General features: G+C 44.3%; 1 protein-coding gene across 1 annotated transcript in view; it reads left to right on the top strand.

Annotated features, from left to right (window-relative positions):
* LOC129640098 (uncharacterized) overlaps window positions 1-17,066 on the top strand; it is a 107,598-nt gene that overhangs the window by 45,053 nt on the left and 45,479 nt on the right. The window contains exon 3 of the mRNA XM_055565336.1: window positions 11,881-11,953. Coding sequence (XP_055421311.1) covers window positions 11,881-11,953 — 73 coding nt within the window. The remainder of the gene's footprint in view (window positions 1-11,880; window positions 11,954-17,066) is intronic.

The raw sequence follows: 17,066 nt of genomic DNA, 5'->3' as shown, positions 1-17,066 counted from the left end.
AGTAGACTCAGCTTTCTGAGGTAAAGGAGTGTGTTTTCCATTTCTTTGGTAACCTCATTGGTGCTTACAAAAGTGCTGGGTGCATGGTAGGTACAGTTGGGTATGCTTTGGGATGCAGGTAACAGAAAACCCAACCTATAGTGGCTTAAACAAATAGAAGTTTATTTTTTTCACATAATAAAAAATTTAGAGGCAGGTGTTTGCCTGCTCCACAATCCATAGTGAATTGGCTTTCACCCTTGTTGCCTCATGGTCACAAAATGACTGCTGCATCTCTGGGTATCACATTTGCATTCTAGCAGGAAGAAGGAGGAAGGAGCAAAGCCCTCCTCCTCGGGTGATTTTGTCCTGTTATTCAGGATGAGGAGACTTTCCCAGGAGACTGATGGTTACGTCTCATTAGCCAGAACTGTGTCATGTGCTCACTCTTAGACTGATAATTGGTTTAGACCACTTATAATTCAAACCTGGGGCTGGAACTGGCAAAGATCCTTTCATATCTGGATCTTTACCAGCTACCTGAACAAATTGAAGTTCTGTTAGCAAGTACAAAGGAGAGGGGAGTGGCTGTTAGGCAACTGTCAGTATCTACCAATAAACTCAACAAAGACTAGTTTAGAGAAACAAGTAGCCTGCTCCAATTTTGATGTGGAAGACCTGAGACCAAGAGATTTCCAGAGCGAGCCATTTTCTCAGTGCCCACACAGTTGCACCTCAGGGTCCTCGTCTCTCATTTGAAAGGTCAGGTGGATTATGTGGGCCCTCTCAGTTTGGCTTTTTCTCAGCGTAAAGGAAGAGTCTGGTGGCATGTGGGCCCTCTCAATTTGGCTTTTTCTTAGCTTAAAGGAAGACTCTGGTGGAGTGTGGTAAGGTCTCATTCTGTTACTGCCATGCAAGTAGTTTCTCCCTGTGGCTCTACTTCAAGGCTTGAGGTGGGAGTGAATGGTAGGCCTGTTTCTCCATGGCGGAAATCATTCCTGCCTTTGGATCTTTGATTTTCTTATATGGTTTCTGAAGTAGTTCTGAAATTGAATTCACTTCCAGAGAAAAAATATCCAGAAGAAGAAATTTCCAAAAGTAAGTTATACAAAGCACTATTAATTACTTGCTATTTTTTATAGCAACAAATAGAAATGACCCAAATAGCCAATTATAGAGATTTGGCTAAGCAGACTGTGAGTGTTTTATTTTAGTACATTCGGCTATGATATGGTCATGAAATCTGACAACTTCTGAACTCTGCTGTTATGAGAAAATATTTGTAGAGAATAATGCTAAGTGAAAAAGCAAAATAGTAGGTACATATTTATTGGACAAAATGCACATGTGACATGTATCAGAGGACAACTTTCCGATTTTGAGTCAAAGGGGCATTGGGCAACCAATGCATATTTATTGAATGTCAACACTGAGGCAGTTGAGGGTCAATTGGAAGTTCCAGTTCAGCTGGAGTTTAGAAGTGGGAGATGGGGCATCCAAAACTATTCCCTTTTTTCACCATAAAGACAGAAAGCTTGAGATGGAGCTTGAACTAGGCTTTTCTCTGCTAGACAGAGCAGACTATACTCAGAGTTGGGAGAGTACTCCATAGCCTCTGCATGTCCACCTCACTGCAGAGAAGATCCCTTTCTTTTATCTCATAGCTGACAAAGCATTTTCATGTCTCATTCCCATTCCAGAAGAGTGTGCATTACTGTGTGGGGACCCAGTGTGAGTTCCTTCATGAGGTTTCTTGGCACAGGCTGTGTGCCCCTCCCCATCATCCAAAGTTTACACTATAAATATCTGGATGGGGTGAAAAGCAAAGCCAGACCTCCAACCTGGGGCTGGTCCACTGGAGGCTGAGCCAAGGGTGTGTTGTTGATACAGAAGATAGTTCTCTCCCAAGAGTTTACTGAAGGGGATTATTTTTGCTAGGTCAGGTTTTCCAGCTTTATTCAAGAGACTGAAGACAGGCGGGGGAAGCAGGATGGGTGTGGATATGGGCTAGCAGGGAGGAGAGACTTGTTTTTCTCTCTTCTTCTGACCAGTAATCCAATAATAGCTGCCAGTTACTGAGTGCTTACTCTGTGTTGTGTGCTGTATGTATGTTATCTCATTAATCCTCATAACAGCTTGGCAAAATATCACCCTCCCATTTTACAGCTGAGGAAACAGGCTCAGAGAGAACCTACCCAAGGTCACTTACCTAGGGAATGGTGAAGTCAGGATTTTCTCAACAAAAATGTATTGAACCACCAGCTCTATGACAATCCCTGTGCTGTATGCTAGACATGCAGCTGTGAACAAGAGCAGGTCACTGCTTTCAGCAACTTTAGCAGCTATGGGAGTATGTGTTACAGACAAGTAAGCAGGCAGGGATAGAACAGGGTGGCACATACTGTGATGGAGAAGAAATTGATGCTATGGGAGCACAGAGGAGGGGCATCCTTCACAGCCATGGGCAGGAGGTGGGGAGGCAACAAAGGCTTTCCAGAGGAAGTCATGACTGCGCTGGATCTGGAGGAGGAGCAGGAGTCAGCCTAGTGAAAGCCATGGTAGGAAAAAAGTGATCCAATAGAAAGCATAGCTTTGAAAAGGGCCTGATCAAGAGAGAACACAGTGCTTTGAGAAGCCATTGAGTGTGGTTGAGTATGGCTGGAGCAGGCTGAGAGATGAGATCCAGGAGCTAGGCAGGGACTATGTGGTAGAGTGCCCTGGGAGCCACGGAAAGGAGTTTGGATTTCACTCTAGGAGTGATGAGGAGTCTGCAGAGGGCTTTGTGCTGGAGAGTAATGAGATCTGATTGGCATTCCCTTTGGCTCAGTCTGGTCACTGGTGTGGAGAATAGTTTATAAGGGATCAAGAGTGGAAGTGGGCATATCACAATGGTGACTTAGCTTGGGGTGGGAGAACCAAGGAAGACAGATTTGGGGCTTATGTCTCAGGTAGAGCTAATAGCACTTCCTGGTGGATTTGAAGTAGGAGGAGAGAAGGAGGGAGGAGTCAAGTCAAGGTCAGTTAGGCTCCACAGACCTCAGCTTTTCTTCTCTTCCCAAAGAGGCTGAAGTTGAGGGCTTCCTACAGCCAAACTTGAGGTCTGGCATCTTGGAACTCTCTGGGAAACAAATGTGTTCTTGCTTGCCATTGAGCTAATGGGACAGGAGAGAGAATTTAATTATTTAAGTGAACACCTTATATACTTATATACCTTATTTGCCCAGCACTGCTTAAGTGCTTTAGAAATATTTGCTTATTTAGTTCTCATTGTTGTTGTTGTTTTAGTCACTAAGTCATGTTTGACTCTTTGTGACCCCACGGACTGCATAACTCTCATAGCAACTGTTTTTTATTGTCTCAGTTTTCCAGATATGGAAACTGGGGCACAGAGAGACAAATAACTGGACCAAGGTCATACAGCTTTAGGTTAGTGGCAGAGCTGGGATTCAAACTCAAGTAGCCTCACTCTGGGGTTCTCTGCTGCCTCTTCTGTGGAGTCATTCATTCATTTATTTGTTCACACATTCACTATTTTCCTTAGGAATTACTGAGGGTATAATATGTGCTAGAAACCAGACCCAGTCTCTCCTCAGGGAGCTCACAGTCCCATGGAGGAGGCAGATAATAGCCAAATAATTACAGACAAATGTATGCACGCTAGGGGAGCCTATATAATAGGGGATTTGACAGGGAAGTCAGAGAAGGCTTCTCTGAGGGAGATGAGATGAAATATGAAGGATGAATAGGAGTTAATTAGGCAAACAAGGGAAGGAACAGACAGAAGAAAGAGCATATGCAAAGAGTCTGTGGTGGAAGGGAACACAGTGTATTCAGGTGGCTGGAGGAATGAGAGGCACACATGTGAGGGAGACCTGAAGCCCTCACACAGGCGAGGCCTGCAGGCCTCTTTTAGTCTTGCCCTTGAATGTTTCCAAGCAGGGGATGACATATTCACATTATGAACTGATCCCTCTGATCACTGTAGCTTCAGTGCTGTGATTGCTTTGGAGGAGACCAGTCCAGGGGTAATTGCCACAGTCCAGTGGAGAGATCTAGAGTGGTGGTTTAGACTTAGGTGATAACTTGGGGGCCACAGAATGATTCCAGAGCTACTGAGGAAGAAAAATCAATAGAATCTGGTGACAGACTGAGTGTGAGGATTAAAGAGATAGAGAAGGAGACATCCAGAAAGGCTCCCAGTGATCTGTCTTGCACATCCATGTAGACAGAGGGTTATATTCTGGAGAACCCAGAAAATGGGGTTTTGTGAGGAATGATCACACCTTTGGTTTGGGGCATGTTAATTTTGAGTTGCCATTGAACCATCCAAGAGTAGGGAGCAAGTAAGCAGCAGGCTATTCAGCTATGTGGACTTAGAGTTTAGAGGAGAGGGCTGACGGGATTCAGAGGTGTTCTGGAGCTGGCTCTCATTAGCTCTTGCAAGCCGGTTGTTTAAATATTGAGCAATTTTGCAAGCTGGTTATCAAACCATTGGTTACTTCAGATTGGTTATAATGAAAGTGTTTATAGCAAGGAAGGAAGTTGGCAAATGCTACATGTTAGTAGCCCCTCCCCTACTCCTGTCCCAACTAGTTTAGCAGAACACCAGTGGTTGAAGTCCACCTATAGAGATGCCCAGCTGTGATTGTGAACAGGATCATAGAGGGATGCAGTACAGAGTGTGAAGCCTAGGACCAAGCCTTGGTGAATGCCGATATTTGGGTAGAAAATGATGAGCTCACAAAAGAGACTGAAACAGAGTTGTCATCTGGCTTCACATTCACATCTGTCTTATCTTTTCCAGCTCTACTACTGCCACCTTGGTTGGAGCCCATATTGTTTCACATCTGGGCTGTTCAAATAATCTTCACAACATTATTTTCATTTCTCAAGTCTTATTCAAATGTCTCTTATAGCTTTTCTGCTAACTGGATAACGGGGTAAGTAAAATAATTTGATTGGAGCAGACTGTGAATTTTGTAGAAGAGTGTGGGTTTTAAAGCATTCACTTCCATTCTATCACTTGCTAGCTCTGTGAATTGGGCAAGATTCCTCATCTCTCTGAGCTTCAGTTTCTTCTTGGGTAAAATGGGGCTAGTACTACTCCTTTTGCTCCAGAGTTGTGAGACTCCGTGGAAACTGCACATGTGATCAGGGACCCAGAACAGGGCCTTTCTTTTCTATGTGCATTGTCAGTGGAAAGGTTGCCAAGAATTTTCCCATATGGTAGCTGGTCTTGACAGGAAAACTTATTAGAGACTTGCTGCTGCTGCTGCTGCTAAGTAGCTTCAGTTGTGTCCAACTCTGTGCGACCCCATAGACGGCAGCCCACCAGGCTCCCCCATCCCTGGGATTCTCCAGGCAAGAACACTGGAGTGGGTTGCCATTTCCTTCTCCAATGCACAAAAGTGAAAAGTGAAAGTGAAGTCTCTCAGTCATGTCTGACTCTTAGCGACCCCATGGACTGCAGCCTACCAGGCCCCTCCATCCATGGGATTCTCCAGGCAAGAGTACTGGAGTGGGGTGCCATTACCTTCTCCGACTAGAGACTTGAGGACTCGGCAAACCTCCATCCTCAGCCTCAGACCCTTCACCTAGGCACCCAACCTCCCTCACTCCCCTTGTTTTCTGCTCCAACTCCTCCTTCCCTTCCATTCTGACAAAATTAAGTAATGGCCCCTTTATCTGCCCTCTCTTGTCCCATTGCTCAGCCTTCTCACACACCAGGAGTGAAGGATTCCTGCCCCTTGCCACTCACCAGATCTCTTCGTCTTCTCACTCAAGCTGGTCCTTGACTCTTGGTCGTGAGCCTCCCTTCCCAACCTCATCCTCCATATACACTTCTCCTTTGCTCTCAGAAACAGGCCAAAAGGACAGGGATGAACTGTACTAAATGTTAAGGGACACAACTCCCGAGCACTTTTCCTGTGCTCTGAAGAAGACTGCAGTGGGGCTGGGAGGCATGGGCACTTACTTGTTGGCATTGGGGCTGTTTTCCACATCCTTGATGCTTTGAAGATGAAAAGGAACTGAGGAATCTAATATTTATTGAATGCCTACTAGATTCCTGGCCTCATGCTAAGAGCCTTCATAAGTCGTGTCATTCCTTGTCACAACAACCTTGAGAGATGGTGATGTAATCCCAGTTATCTGTAGTTTCCTTGCTTCCCCATGAGCTCTGTGAGGATGTGGGACATGCTGTCTTCATTTTTGCATCTGACAGAACAATATTGTCCTCAGTATAAGTCTGTCCTCAATACATGCTTGTTAAGTTGCACTGTGTTGAGGCCTAGGAGATTATGGATTTAGGATTTTACTTACTTGTGTGGCTTTGGGTAAGTGATTTCATTTTTCTGAGCCTCAGTTTCCTCTTGGGTAAAGTGGGAATAATGATACCTCGAAGGCAGGGGATAGTGAGAATGATTAGGTAGCTCTGCAAACTTCAGCGTGTGCTTTGTGTACTGTGCTAAGGTGCTTAAATCTTGAGATGAACTCTTTGAGAGTTCAACTCTTTGAGATGTCCAACTCTTTGAGACCTCTATGGACTTTAGCCCGCCAGGCTCCTCTATCCATGGGATTCTCCAGGCAAGAATGCTGGAGTGGGTTGCCATGCCCTCCTCCAGGGGATCTTCCTGGCCCAGGGATTGAACCCACATCTCTTATGTCTCCTGCATTGGCAGATGGATTCTTTACCACTAGCGCCACCTTCAGAGTGCCATCCAAATGTGGGGGAAGTGTTCACCTGTCTTCCAAGACAAGCTTTTATTTACTTGGTGTCTAGGCCTGTAGTTCAGTTCCCAAATGCAACTTGGTGCTCATCTTTCATAAAATTTTCACTCTTCTGGACTAAAAATGAGAAAAATGATGATGTAATTTTTCATAAAGTCAAATGTGTTCAGTTTTTTTAAATTCTAAAATTGTCATTCCAACTTTTTTATGTTAAAACATCCTCTTGTTTATGAAATTTCTTTTTGAAGATTTGTTGATATGGACCATTTTTAAAGTCTATTGAGTTTGTTACAATATTGCTGTTGTTTTATGTCTTGGTTTTTTGGCCCTAAGGCCAGTGGGATCTCAGGTCCCTGACCAGGGATCAAACCCACACCCCCTGCATCGGAAGGCGAAGTCTTAACCACTAAATCTCCAGGGAAGTCCCATATGAAATCTTGATTATATTAAATAGAAGTTTAAAAAATACCTTCACTTGTTCAAATAAAATGTTAGCACTGCTCTTTCAGAACCCCCGTGACAGAGATCATTCAGGGTGCTGAGAGAGAGGACCCTTGGCTGGGCTTAGCTGAGAAAGGCTTTGGGGTAGGTTTCTGGGAGGAGAGGAGGAGAGGAGATCTGAGACGATTTAGCAGAGTATGTTAGGTGACGAAAGGAGAGAAAGTTATAAACCAGGGATTGGGCCAGGAACCTGCACAGTCTGGGTGCCACCCAGTAGCTTAACACCTCTGAACTTCCCTGGCTGGAGGTATTAGGATGGAGGAGTGAGTTGCTTTGTCCCAGACTTGCTTGGCTCACATTTAGAGATATAAAACTCCAGGTCACTGCACCAGGCAATAACGAGTTTTCTCACCCCAGCCCAAAGGTGACTGCTCCTTGTCATTTACTCAGATAATCACTGCCACACTTGCATCAGATCTCCAACTTGCCTTCAAACTTGGTGTACTCTCCACCCCCACTGCTACTTGGGAAAAACAAGAGTCATTTAGCCCTGCCTGCAAGCAACAAGGCCAAGATCCCGCAGCCTGAGTGCACAAGCTCATTGGAGAATCAAAATCCCTCCTCCTACTTCCATACGCCAAGCCACACACAGGGAGCGGAGACCAGGGATGGGGGACTGTTTATTTCTTTTTTTCCAGGATGCCACATAGCAGACCTGGGGATTGGCGAGGGGTCAGCACACTTCCCCGTGTCCTGCTGTGTGACCTGTGGCCTCTCCAGATCACACCACTTGCCTACTGTCCAGCAGCAGGAGGCCTCAGGCGGCCAGGAGGGTCAGGCCATCCACAGGGGCAGAGAGCATGCCCACCTGAGCATGCACTTTTGCATTCCAAGTGGTGGATCTGGATTATCCATTTCTTGAATTTCTGCAGACCTCTCCTCCATCCATCAGAGTATTTTTTTCCACCTGGAATCCTTTGGCCAGTAGGTGTAGCCACTAGTTTGTCCAGCCAGGGATGTATGCCAGATGCCTGCTGTCTGCCCAGCTGGCCCAGGCAAGAGGCAAAGGCTAGCTTCCAGAGGAAGAGGCAGGCAAGAAGGAGAGGCTAAGGAGCTGCGGCAGCAGTGGCCAGTCCCAATGCCCAGCCAGACCAGCAGCACACAGCATTCCCAGCTCCCTGTTCAGGGCAGGTTGCCAGGGTATTTTGCCTGATGGTGCAGTGGAACTGGAAACAGAGCAGAGGAGTTAGTGAGCCTGAGGGTAGAGAATTGGGGGGGTGGTTTCAAAAGTGGAGGAGAACCGGAATTTTGCTCCAGTTCCAGCTGGAGTTTGCATTAGAAACTGGGTGGCTGCTACAGGGAGACATCTTTGTGTCCTTCTGCCCCCAGGGATTCCTGCCACTCTAAGTGCTGAGCAGTGACACATGCTTTACATCTGTAAACATCTGTGCCACAGTTCTGCTCCTACCTGCAGCATGGTGGGTTCTTCTTGTGGCTTATAAGCTCTCCCCATCCATGTGACCTGACCCGCATAGCTCTGTCATTCCCACACTAAGCCATTTGGCCTTTCCTGTGGGGTTGGCATCAGTCACATCCTATTGATTTCTGGCATATCCGGTTATCAAGCAGCAGCCTATAGCATGGTGGAGAGAGGGGTTAATGCTCATTTTGATGGTAGCATTCGAATTGAGTCCAAAGTCCTGAGCTTGGTATTCAAAGACTTCAACAATTCATCCTTTACAATGTTTTCAGTTGTATTTGTGTGTTTGACATCTCACAGACACCAATGTGGTGTGAAATTCTATTTGCTAATTTGCTAATTTCCAACTCTGTGGGTCTAAATATATTTGGATGATCAATATTTGGTATATTAATCAGTCTTTTGTGGTCACATGTCCAAGTCTTTCCTAATTTGTTCAGATTTTAGATGTAAAGCTGACACAAAGCTCTGCTATAAGAAAAAGAGCCTTAAGGGGCCGGATTATTCCATGTCCCTTCTCTTCATCTGTCTTTATTACTAGGCAGGCACATTCTTTTTGTGTGTGTGATAAAACATACATAACATAAAATGTACCATTTTAAGTGCTTTTAAGTGTACAATTCAGTGGCATTGAATACATTCAGTGTTTGTGTATACATTTCCAGAAAAATTTTATCTTCCCAAACTGAAACTCTACCCACTAAACAGTAGCACTCCATTTCCTCCTCCCCTCAACCCCTTATAAACCACTATTGTACTTTCTGACTCGACGAATTTAACTCTTCTATGTACCTCATATAAGTGGAACCATACAACACATGTCCTTTCGTGTCTGACATTTTTTTTTTCCTGTTTAACTTTATTTATTTATTTTTTAATTGAAGGATAATTGCTTTACAAAATTTTGTTGTTTTCTGTCAAACCTCAACATGAATCAGCCATCAGTTCAGTTCAGTCGCTCAGTCGTGTCTGACTCTTTGCAACCCCATGAACTGCAGCACGCCAGGCCTCCCTGTCCATCACCAACTCCCAGAGTCCACCCAAACCCATGTCCATTGAGTTGATGATGCCATCCAACTATCTTATCCTCTGTCCTCCCCTTCTCCTCGTGCCTTCAATCTTTCCCAGCATCAGGGTCTTTTCCAATGAGTCAGCTTTACACATCAGGTGGCCAAAGTATTGGAGTTTCAGCTTCAACATCAGTCCTTCCAGTGAACATCGAGGACTGATCTCCTTTAGGATGGACAGGTCAGCCATAGGTATACACATATCCCCTCCCTTTTGAACCTCCCTCCCATCTCCCTCCCCATCCCACCCCTCTAGGTTGATAGAGTGCCTGTTTGAGCTTCCTGAGCCATACAGCAAATTCCTGTTAGCTATCTACTTTACGTATGGTAATGTAAGTTTCCATGTTACTCCAATAAGAAAATCACTCGAGTAGACTGACATAGCCACTGTGGAGGACAGTACAGAGATTCCTTAAAAAACTGGGAATAAAACTACCATATGACCCAACAATCCCAACTACTGGGCATATTGCCTGAGAAAATCATAATTGAAAAAGACATGTACCCCAGTGTTCATTGCAGCACTATTTACAATAGCTGGAACATGGAAGCAACCTAGAGGTCCATTCAGAGATGAATGGGTTAAGAAGCTGTGGTATGTGTATACAATGGAATATTACTCAACCATTAAAAGGAATGCATTTGAGTCAGTTCTAATGAGGTGGATAAACCTAGAGACTATTATACAGAATGAAGTAAGTCAGAGAGAGAAAAACAAATATCATATATTAACACATATATGTGAAATCTAGAAAGATAGTACTGATGAAGCTATTTGGAGGGCAGCAATGGAGGTGCAGACACAGAAAACCAACTTATGGACACAGAGGGGGAAGGAGAGAGTGGGACAAATGGAGAGAGTAGCATGGAAAAATGTACACTACATATGTAAAATGGATAGCCAGTGGGAATTTGCTGTATGACTCAGGGACCTCAAGGTCTAGCTTGCTCTGTGACAACCTAGAGGGGTGGGATGTGGTGGGAGGTGGGAGGGAGGTTCAAGAGAGAGGGGACATATGTATACCTGTGGCTGATTCATGTTGGTGTATGGCAGAAACCAACACAATATTGTAAAGCAATTATCCTCCAATTACAAATAAATAAATTAAAAAAGAAAATTGCTTGAATTTGCTTTTTGTCTAACATTGTTTCCCTAGTCTTAGATAGATATAAACAGCAAGTAATAAGTCATTAGCCAAAAAAACATACTGTGAGAATGTGCATTAAAATGATGTCTAACATAACCACATTTATTAAGAATGTATTCCAGTATCAAACAGCAAAGTTCAACAATGCAAAACCATGATTATTTTGCACCGCCATAATAGCATTATTGTAGCATGTGTCAGAATTTCCTGCCTTTTAAAGACTGAATAATATTCCATAGAGTGTGTATACCACATTGTGTTTATCCCTTGCTGGGTACTTGAATTGCTTCCACTTCTTGCCTATTGTGAATAATGCTGCTTTGAACATGGGTGTGCAAATATCTGTTTTTGAGTCCCTGTTTTCAATTCTTTGGGGTATTTTTGAGGACCCCCCCAAACAGTTCTCAACAGTGGCTGTATCACTTCACATTCCCACCAGTGATGCACTGCAAGAGTTCCAGTTTCTCCACACCTTCACCAACACTTAATATTTTTTACCTTAAAAAAAAATAATAGCTACCCTAATGGGTGTAAAGTGGTACCTCATTGTGATTTGGAATTTCATTTCCCTAATGACTAGTCATGTTGAGCATCTTTTCATGTGTTGAACAGGTAAGTTTTTGGCTTGCCTATGGTGGTTTAGTCTCTATGTTGTGTCTGACTCTTGCAACCGCATGGACTGGGAACCTATCAGGCTCCTCTGTCCATGGGATTCTCCAGGCAAGAATACTGGAGTGGGTAGCCATTTCCTTCTCCAGTGTATCTTCCCTATGAGACTGTGCATTTAGCTTTGATTTTCAGGCACACTTGGAAGTTGAACATGCCCGTTGTTTTGTAGGTTAGAATTACCTTGACTTAAAGAAGTCTTTGTTGTACAGTCAGTTACCGCTGTACTCTCTATACACTTTGACGACTGCAAGCCTGCAGCCAGTGAGTCCTGCAGTCTTCCTCAACTCTGACCATGGTTGTAGACCTAGACTTCCCCAACTCTAGATGTCTCTGATTCTCTGTTTTCTATGATCTCTGGCCCATATAGTCCCACCTACCGTGACAGCCAGCCAGCCATCCTGGAGAGGAAGAGACTCAGGGATTGGAGAAGAAGAGAAAAGGTAGGAAGTGGCAGATTTCTTTGAACCCATTATCTGGTTAAAAGAGTAGACAAATCTCTCCTTCCCTCCATGCAAAAAGCTTGTTTGTGTTTGTCAGTCAAGTAGTTCTGTGCCTTTCTCGAAACCTGCTTGATCCCCATTAGCGTAAGATGAAGAATAGAAAAAAATAGATCTATAGAGGGTAGCTATCAAAATGCCCAAATTTGTCACTAAAGATGTTGTCCATGAGCTTCCTTTGCTATTTGATCTCTGAATGAATGTAAAGACCTGGTGACCCTCATAAAAACAGAAGTAAGAACAAAAAGGAAACCCCTTTTTGAGTGTTTCCAGGTGGAGAAGGGATGCATTTTTTCAGTTTTATCTTCCTCCTGGAATCCTGTCACTGACTCTGCTGTTCACAGTATGCCAGGTGGCCTCAGGGTCAGGGAGCTGGTCCTAGCCCACCTGAGGACCAGACGCACATCTGGCATTCTCAACAGGAAATTTATAAAATATTACAGAAGAGGAAGAAGGAAATCATTGTAAAAATACAGTTGTTGTGGCTGTCCAGTCACCCAGTTGTGTCCAACTCTTTGCAACCCCAGTAACTGCAGCACACCAAGCTTCCCTGTCCCTCACCATCTCCTGAAGTTTGCCCAAGTTCATGTCCATTGCATCAGTGATGCCATTTGTGATCCCCTTCAGGGATCACTGCCTTGTCGTGGCAAGGGGCTTGCATAATTCAATGAAGCTATGAGCCATGCTGTGTAGGGCCACCCACGATGGATGGGTCATAGTGGAGAGCTCTGACAAAACAAGATCCACTGGAGTAGGGAATGGCAAACCACCCCAGTATACTTGCCCTGAGAACCTCATGGAGTAGGGAATGGCAAACCACCCCAGTATACTTGCTCTGAGAACCTCATGAACTGTATAAAAAGACAAAAAATACAGTTAGCAACCTATTAAATAAACAAGTTTCCTGAGTGCAGGTTTTGGATCTGTTAGGGACGCAATCTGAACCAGCAAGAGCCAGGGCACTGCAGCTGCTCCCTCACCTGCTGGCCTTCTGGCCTAGCTCTCTGCCTATCCCTAAGGGGTAGGTACCATCTAACTTTCCATAGTCTGAAAGGAGATTCCAGGGCAAGACCCAAAGACACCATGTTCCAAGTCAGCTGTTCATCAGAGCCTTCCCACTCCAGCGTGGTTTTCTGTTTGAGCAGAAGCTCAGCTGCCAGGAGTATCTTGGAGCAGGCTTCCTCCTCAAGGCAATCATCTTGTTCTTTAGAGTCAGCTTCCCAAAGTGAGCCTGTCTTGCTCTGGGAGTAGGGGTACAGTTCATGCTTTAAGATGGGACATGAATAAATATTTTTATTTTAATAGCAGTGTGTTTGTTTTCATGGTTTCTTTTAATTTAGCACACACTGTAGTGGCTTTCCGATTTACATGACTGATACACAGTTTCTTTGAGTGAAAGAGTGAGAAATTTAAAGGAAAATATGTGTTAAGTAATAGTTTAGGTTGTATGTGGCTAATGATAAAAATCGGGAAGGTAACCCAGGCAATGGCACCCCACTCCAGTACTCTTGCTTGGAAAATCCCATGGACGGAGGAGCCTATTAGGCTACAATCCGTGGGGTCGCTAAGAGTCGGACACGACTGAGTGACTTCACTTTCACTTTTCACTTTCATGCATTGGAGAAGGAAATGGCAGCCCACTCCAGTGTTCTTGCCTGGAGAATCCCAGGGACGGGGGAGCCTGGTGGGCTGCCGTCTATGGGGTCGCACAGAGTCGGACACGACTGAAGCGACTTAGCATAGCATGGCATAACCCACAGATGACTGGAGATTGGGGCACACCGCCTTAGAGTGACCTGCCTTTCTAAAAAGAACCTTATGAGCAGACAGTCGCCAGGATTGTGTGACAGGATTCACCAGCATTTGGTTCTGGGAGCCTTCCCATTTCTGGATCTCTGGTGACTGGCAAACCTAGAATAGATTTACTAATCAATTACATCTGTTAGATCTACTAATAGTCTCCTCGATGTGCATGAATAACTAGGCCATTGACTATGTTTTGTTTTCTCATTAGCTTCCTCTAATGCTTTCCTTGCTGAAATTCAGGGAGGAAGTGGTGGTGATTGAACCTCAGATTACCCTGCTTTGGTTGAATCTCTTCCCTTTTAATAGTTTACCTCCCAACCCCTGCCTAGACTCTCCGGAAACAGGATTTTTCTAATCTTTTCCTTTTTTAATATACATGATCCCACTAGTGCTTATCCTCCTAAAACATGACATGGGACACATTCTTAAACGTTGTTTGGCCTAAAGAAATCTACACTCGGCTTGGATGCTTTTGCTCACGAGATGACATCTTGTGCCATTGTGTCATGAGCATCCCCTGGCAGCCATTCTAGGCACAAGGGGGAGGAACTGAGGAAGCTAGCATCTACTGAGTCCCTCCCAGGAGTCAGGCACCACACTGAGCTTCCATCTGATTGAGCTCTTTGAATTCTCCTGCCAGTCCATTAAGTATTCTTTGATACTTGAGGAAACTGAGGCTCAGAGAAGCTCAGTAATTTGCCCCAGATTCCTTGACTCACATGAGCTTTGCACTGCCTCCATGGGGGCCTGCCCTATTCTGCCCCATGCATGCTGCTGCCGCTGCTGTTGGGAAGACTAGCAAAAGGTCTCAACACAAGGGCTTTCTCTTTTGCCTGCAACAACAATGAGCTGGAGGGGGAAAACAGTTGATTAAAGTTGAATTTGTTCTAGTGGGAAACTGGCGAGAGCATCTCTGGAGAGCCTCAGGCTGGGCCCGGCAGGCTGTCAGGATGTAGCCTGGAGCCTGTCTTCCCTTCCTGGCCCTCCCTTTATCTTCCTGCTCTCTCTCACTGCCTTCTGCTCCCTGACCTTACTGCCCCCTCCGTGGGAGCTGGAAAGCAAGCTGCTCCAAAGGAAATGGCTTTTGTTATTTAACCTGGATGAACGTCTCCTTGTGCCTTTTCTGGAAATCTACTCATGGCTGGGACTGGGGTCACCCTAATGTTGTTTGTTTATTTTGTTGGGGGGCCTAAAAGCAAAGCAAAGGAAGCTTCTTACATACATCATTGGCTTGGTCTCCACTTCCATTCCAAGAACTAATTTTAACCCAATTCTTTTATTAAATTTATTTATTGAAGTATAGTTGATTTACACTGTTGTACAGCAAACTTGTACAGTATAACTACAGTAAAGTGATTCAGTTATATTCTTGTTGGTGTTAAGTTGTGTCTCACTCTTTGGGACCCCATGACAGTAGCATGCCAGGCTCGTCTGTCCTCTTCTGTCTCCTGTAGTTTGTTCAAATTGTGTCCATTGAGTCGCTGATGCTATATAACCATCTCATCTTCTGCCGCCCCCTTCTCCTTTTACTTTCAATCTTTCCCCATATCAGGGTCTTTCCCAATGAGTCGTCTCTTCATATCATGTGGCCAAAGTATTGGAGCTTCAGGTTCAGCATCAGTCCTTCCAATGAATATTCAGGGTTGATCTTCTTTAGGATTGATTGGTTTGATCTCCTTGCTGCCCAAAGGACTCTCAAGAGTCTTCTCCAGCACCACAGTTCTGAAGCATCAATTCTTTGGAGCTCAGCTTTCTTTATGGTCCGACTCTCACATCCATACATGACTACTGGAAAAACCATAGCTTTGACTATACAGACATTTGTTGGCAAAGTGATGTCTCTGCTTTTACACTGTCTAGGTTTGTCAAAGTTTTCCTTCCAAGGAGCAAGTGTCTTTTAATTTCATGGTAGTCACTGTCTGCAGTGTTTTTTGAGCCCAAGAAAATAAAATCTGTCACAACTTCCACTTCTTCCCCTTCTATTTGCCATGAAGTATGGGACCAGATGCCATGATCTTAGTTTTTTGAATGTTGAGTTTTAAACCAACTTTTTCACTCTCCTCTTTCAACCTCATCAAGAGGCTCTTTAGTTCCGTCATCTGCATATCTCGGGTTATATGATGGTCATATGAATTAAATTCCCCCATTTCCATCCATTTTAGTTCACCGATTCCTAAAATGTCAATGTTCATTCTTGCCATCTCCTGCTTGACCATGTCCAATTTACCTTGATTCATCAACCTGACATTCCATGTTCCTATGCAATATTGTTCTTTATACCATCAGACTTTCACCACTAGACACATCCACAACTGGGCATTGTTTGAACTTTGGTCCAGCCACTCCATTCTTTCTAGAGCTATTAGTAATTCCTCTCTGCTGTCCCCAGTAGCATACTGGACATCTCTGACCCAGAGGGCTCATATTCCAGCGTCATATCTTTTTGCCTTTTCATGCTGTTCATGAGATTCTCCAGGCAAGAATACTGGAGTGGATTGCCATTTCAGTTATATATACATTGTTTTTATATTTTCCTTTTCTTTTTATAATTGAGATATAATTGACATATAACATTGTATTGGTTATATGTACAACCAATGTTAGAGGTACAACCTAATGATTCAGCATTTGTATATATTGCAAAGTGATCACCACAATAAGTCTAGTTAACATCTACCATTATTCTTATAAAACATAGGTGATAAATACACAGACCCTTAGCCTGGCATTGAAAGCTATCAACAAGTGTGTCCCAAGCTTCATTCCCAGTCTTGTCATTCACTACTTCCTTACATAATCCTCATTTTCCTGCTGACCAAAATACCCATCATGGCCCAAAGACCCATGGCTTTCTGGCCTCTTTGCTCTTCCTACCTCTGCCTATTAAGCAGCTTCATGGAGTAGTAAGAAGGGTTAGATCTGTAGCCCTGGGTTGAATGTCATACCTCCAAGGCTCATCCCCTATGAGGTTCAGTTTCCTTGTCTCTAAAATGAGCAGTATGCTACAGCCCACCTACCTTTTAAAATGGTTGTATGATGAGACAGAATTATATGAAAACCTCTTTGGAAAATGTAAGTGAAAGAAAATGTTAGTCACTCAGTCATGTCCAACTCTTTGTGACCCCATGGACTGTCACCCACCAGGCTCCTCTATCCAGGCAAGAATACTAGAGTGGGTTGCCATGCCCTCCTCCAGGGGCTCTCCCCAACTCAGGGATCAAACCTGTGTCTCTTAGTCCACTCCATTGGC

The sequence above is a fragment of the Bubalus kerabau genome, chromosome X (genome assembly GCF_029407905.1).
Source record: "Bubalus kerabau isolate K-KA32 ecotype Philippines breed swamp buffalo chromosome X, PCC_UOA_SB_1v2, whole genome shotgun sequence".
Taxonomy (NCBI): Eukaryota; Metazoa; Chordata; class Mammalia; order Artiodactyla; family Bovidae; genus Bubalus; species Bubalus kerabau.
This window is presented reverse-complemented; position numbering and strand designations above follow the sequence as displayed.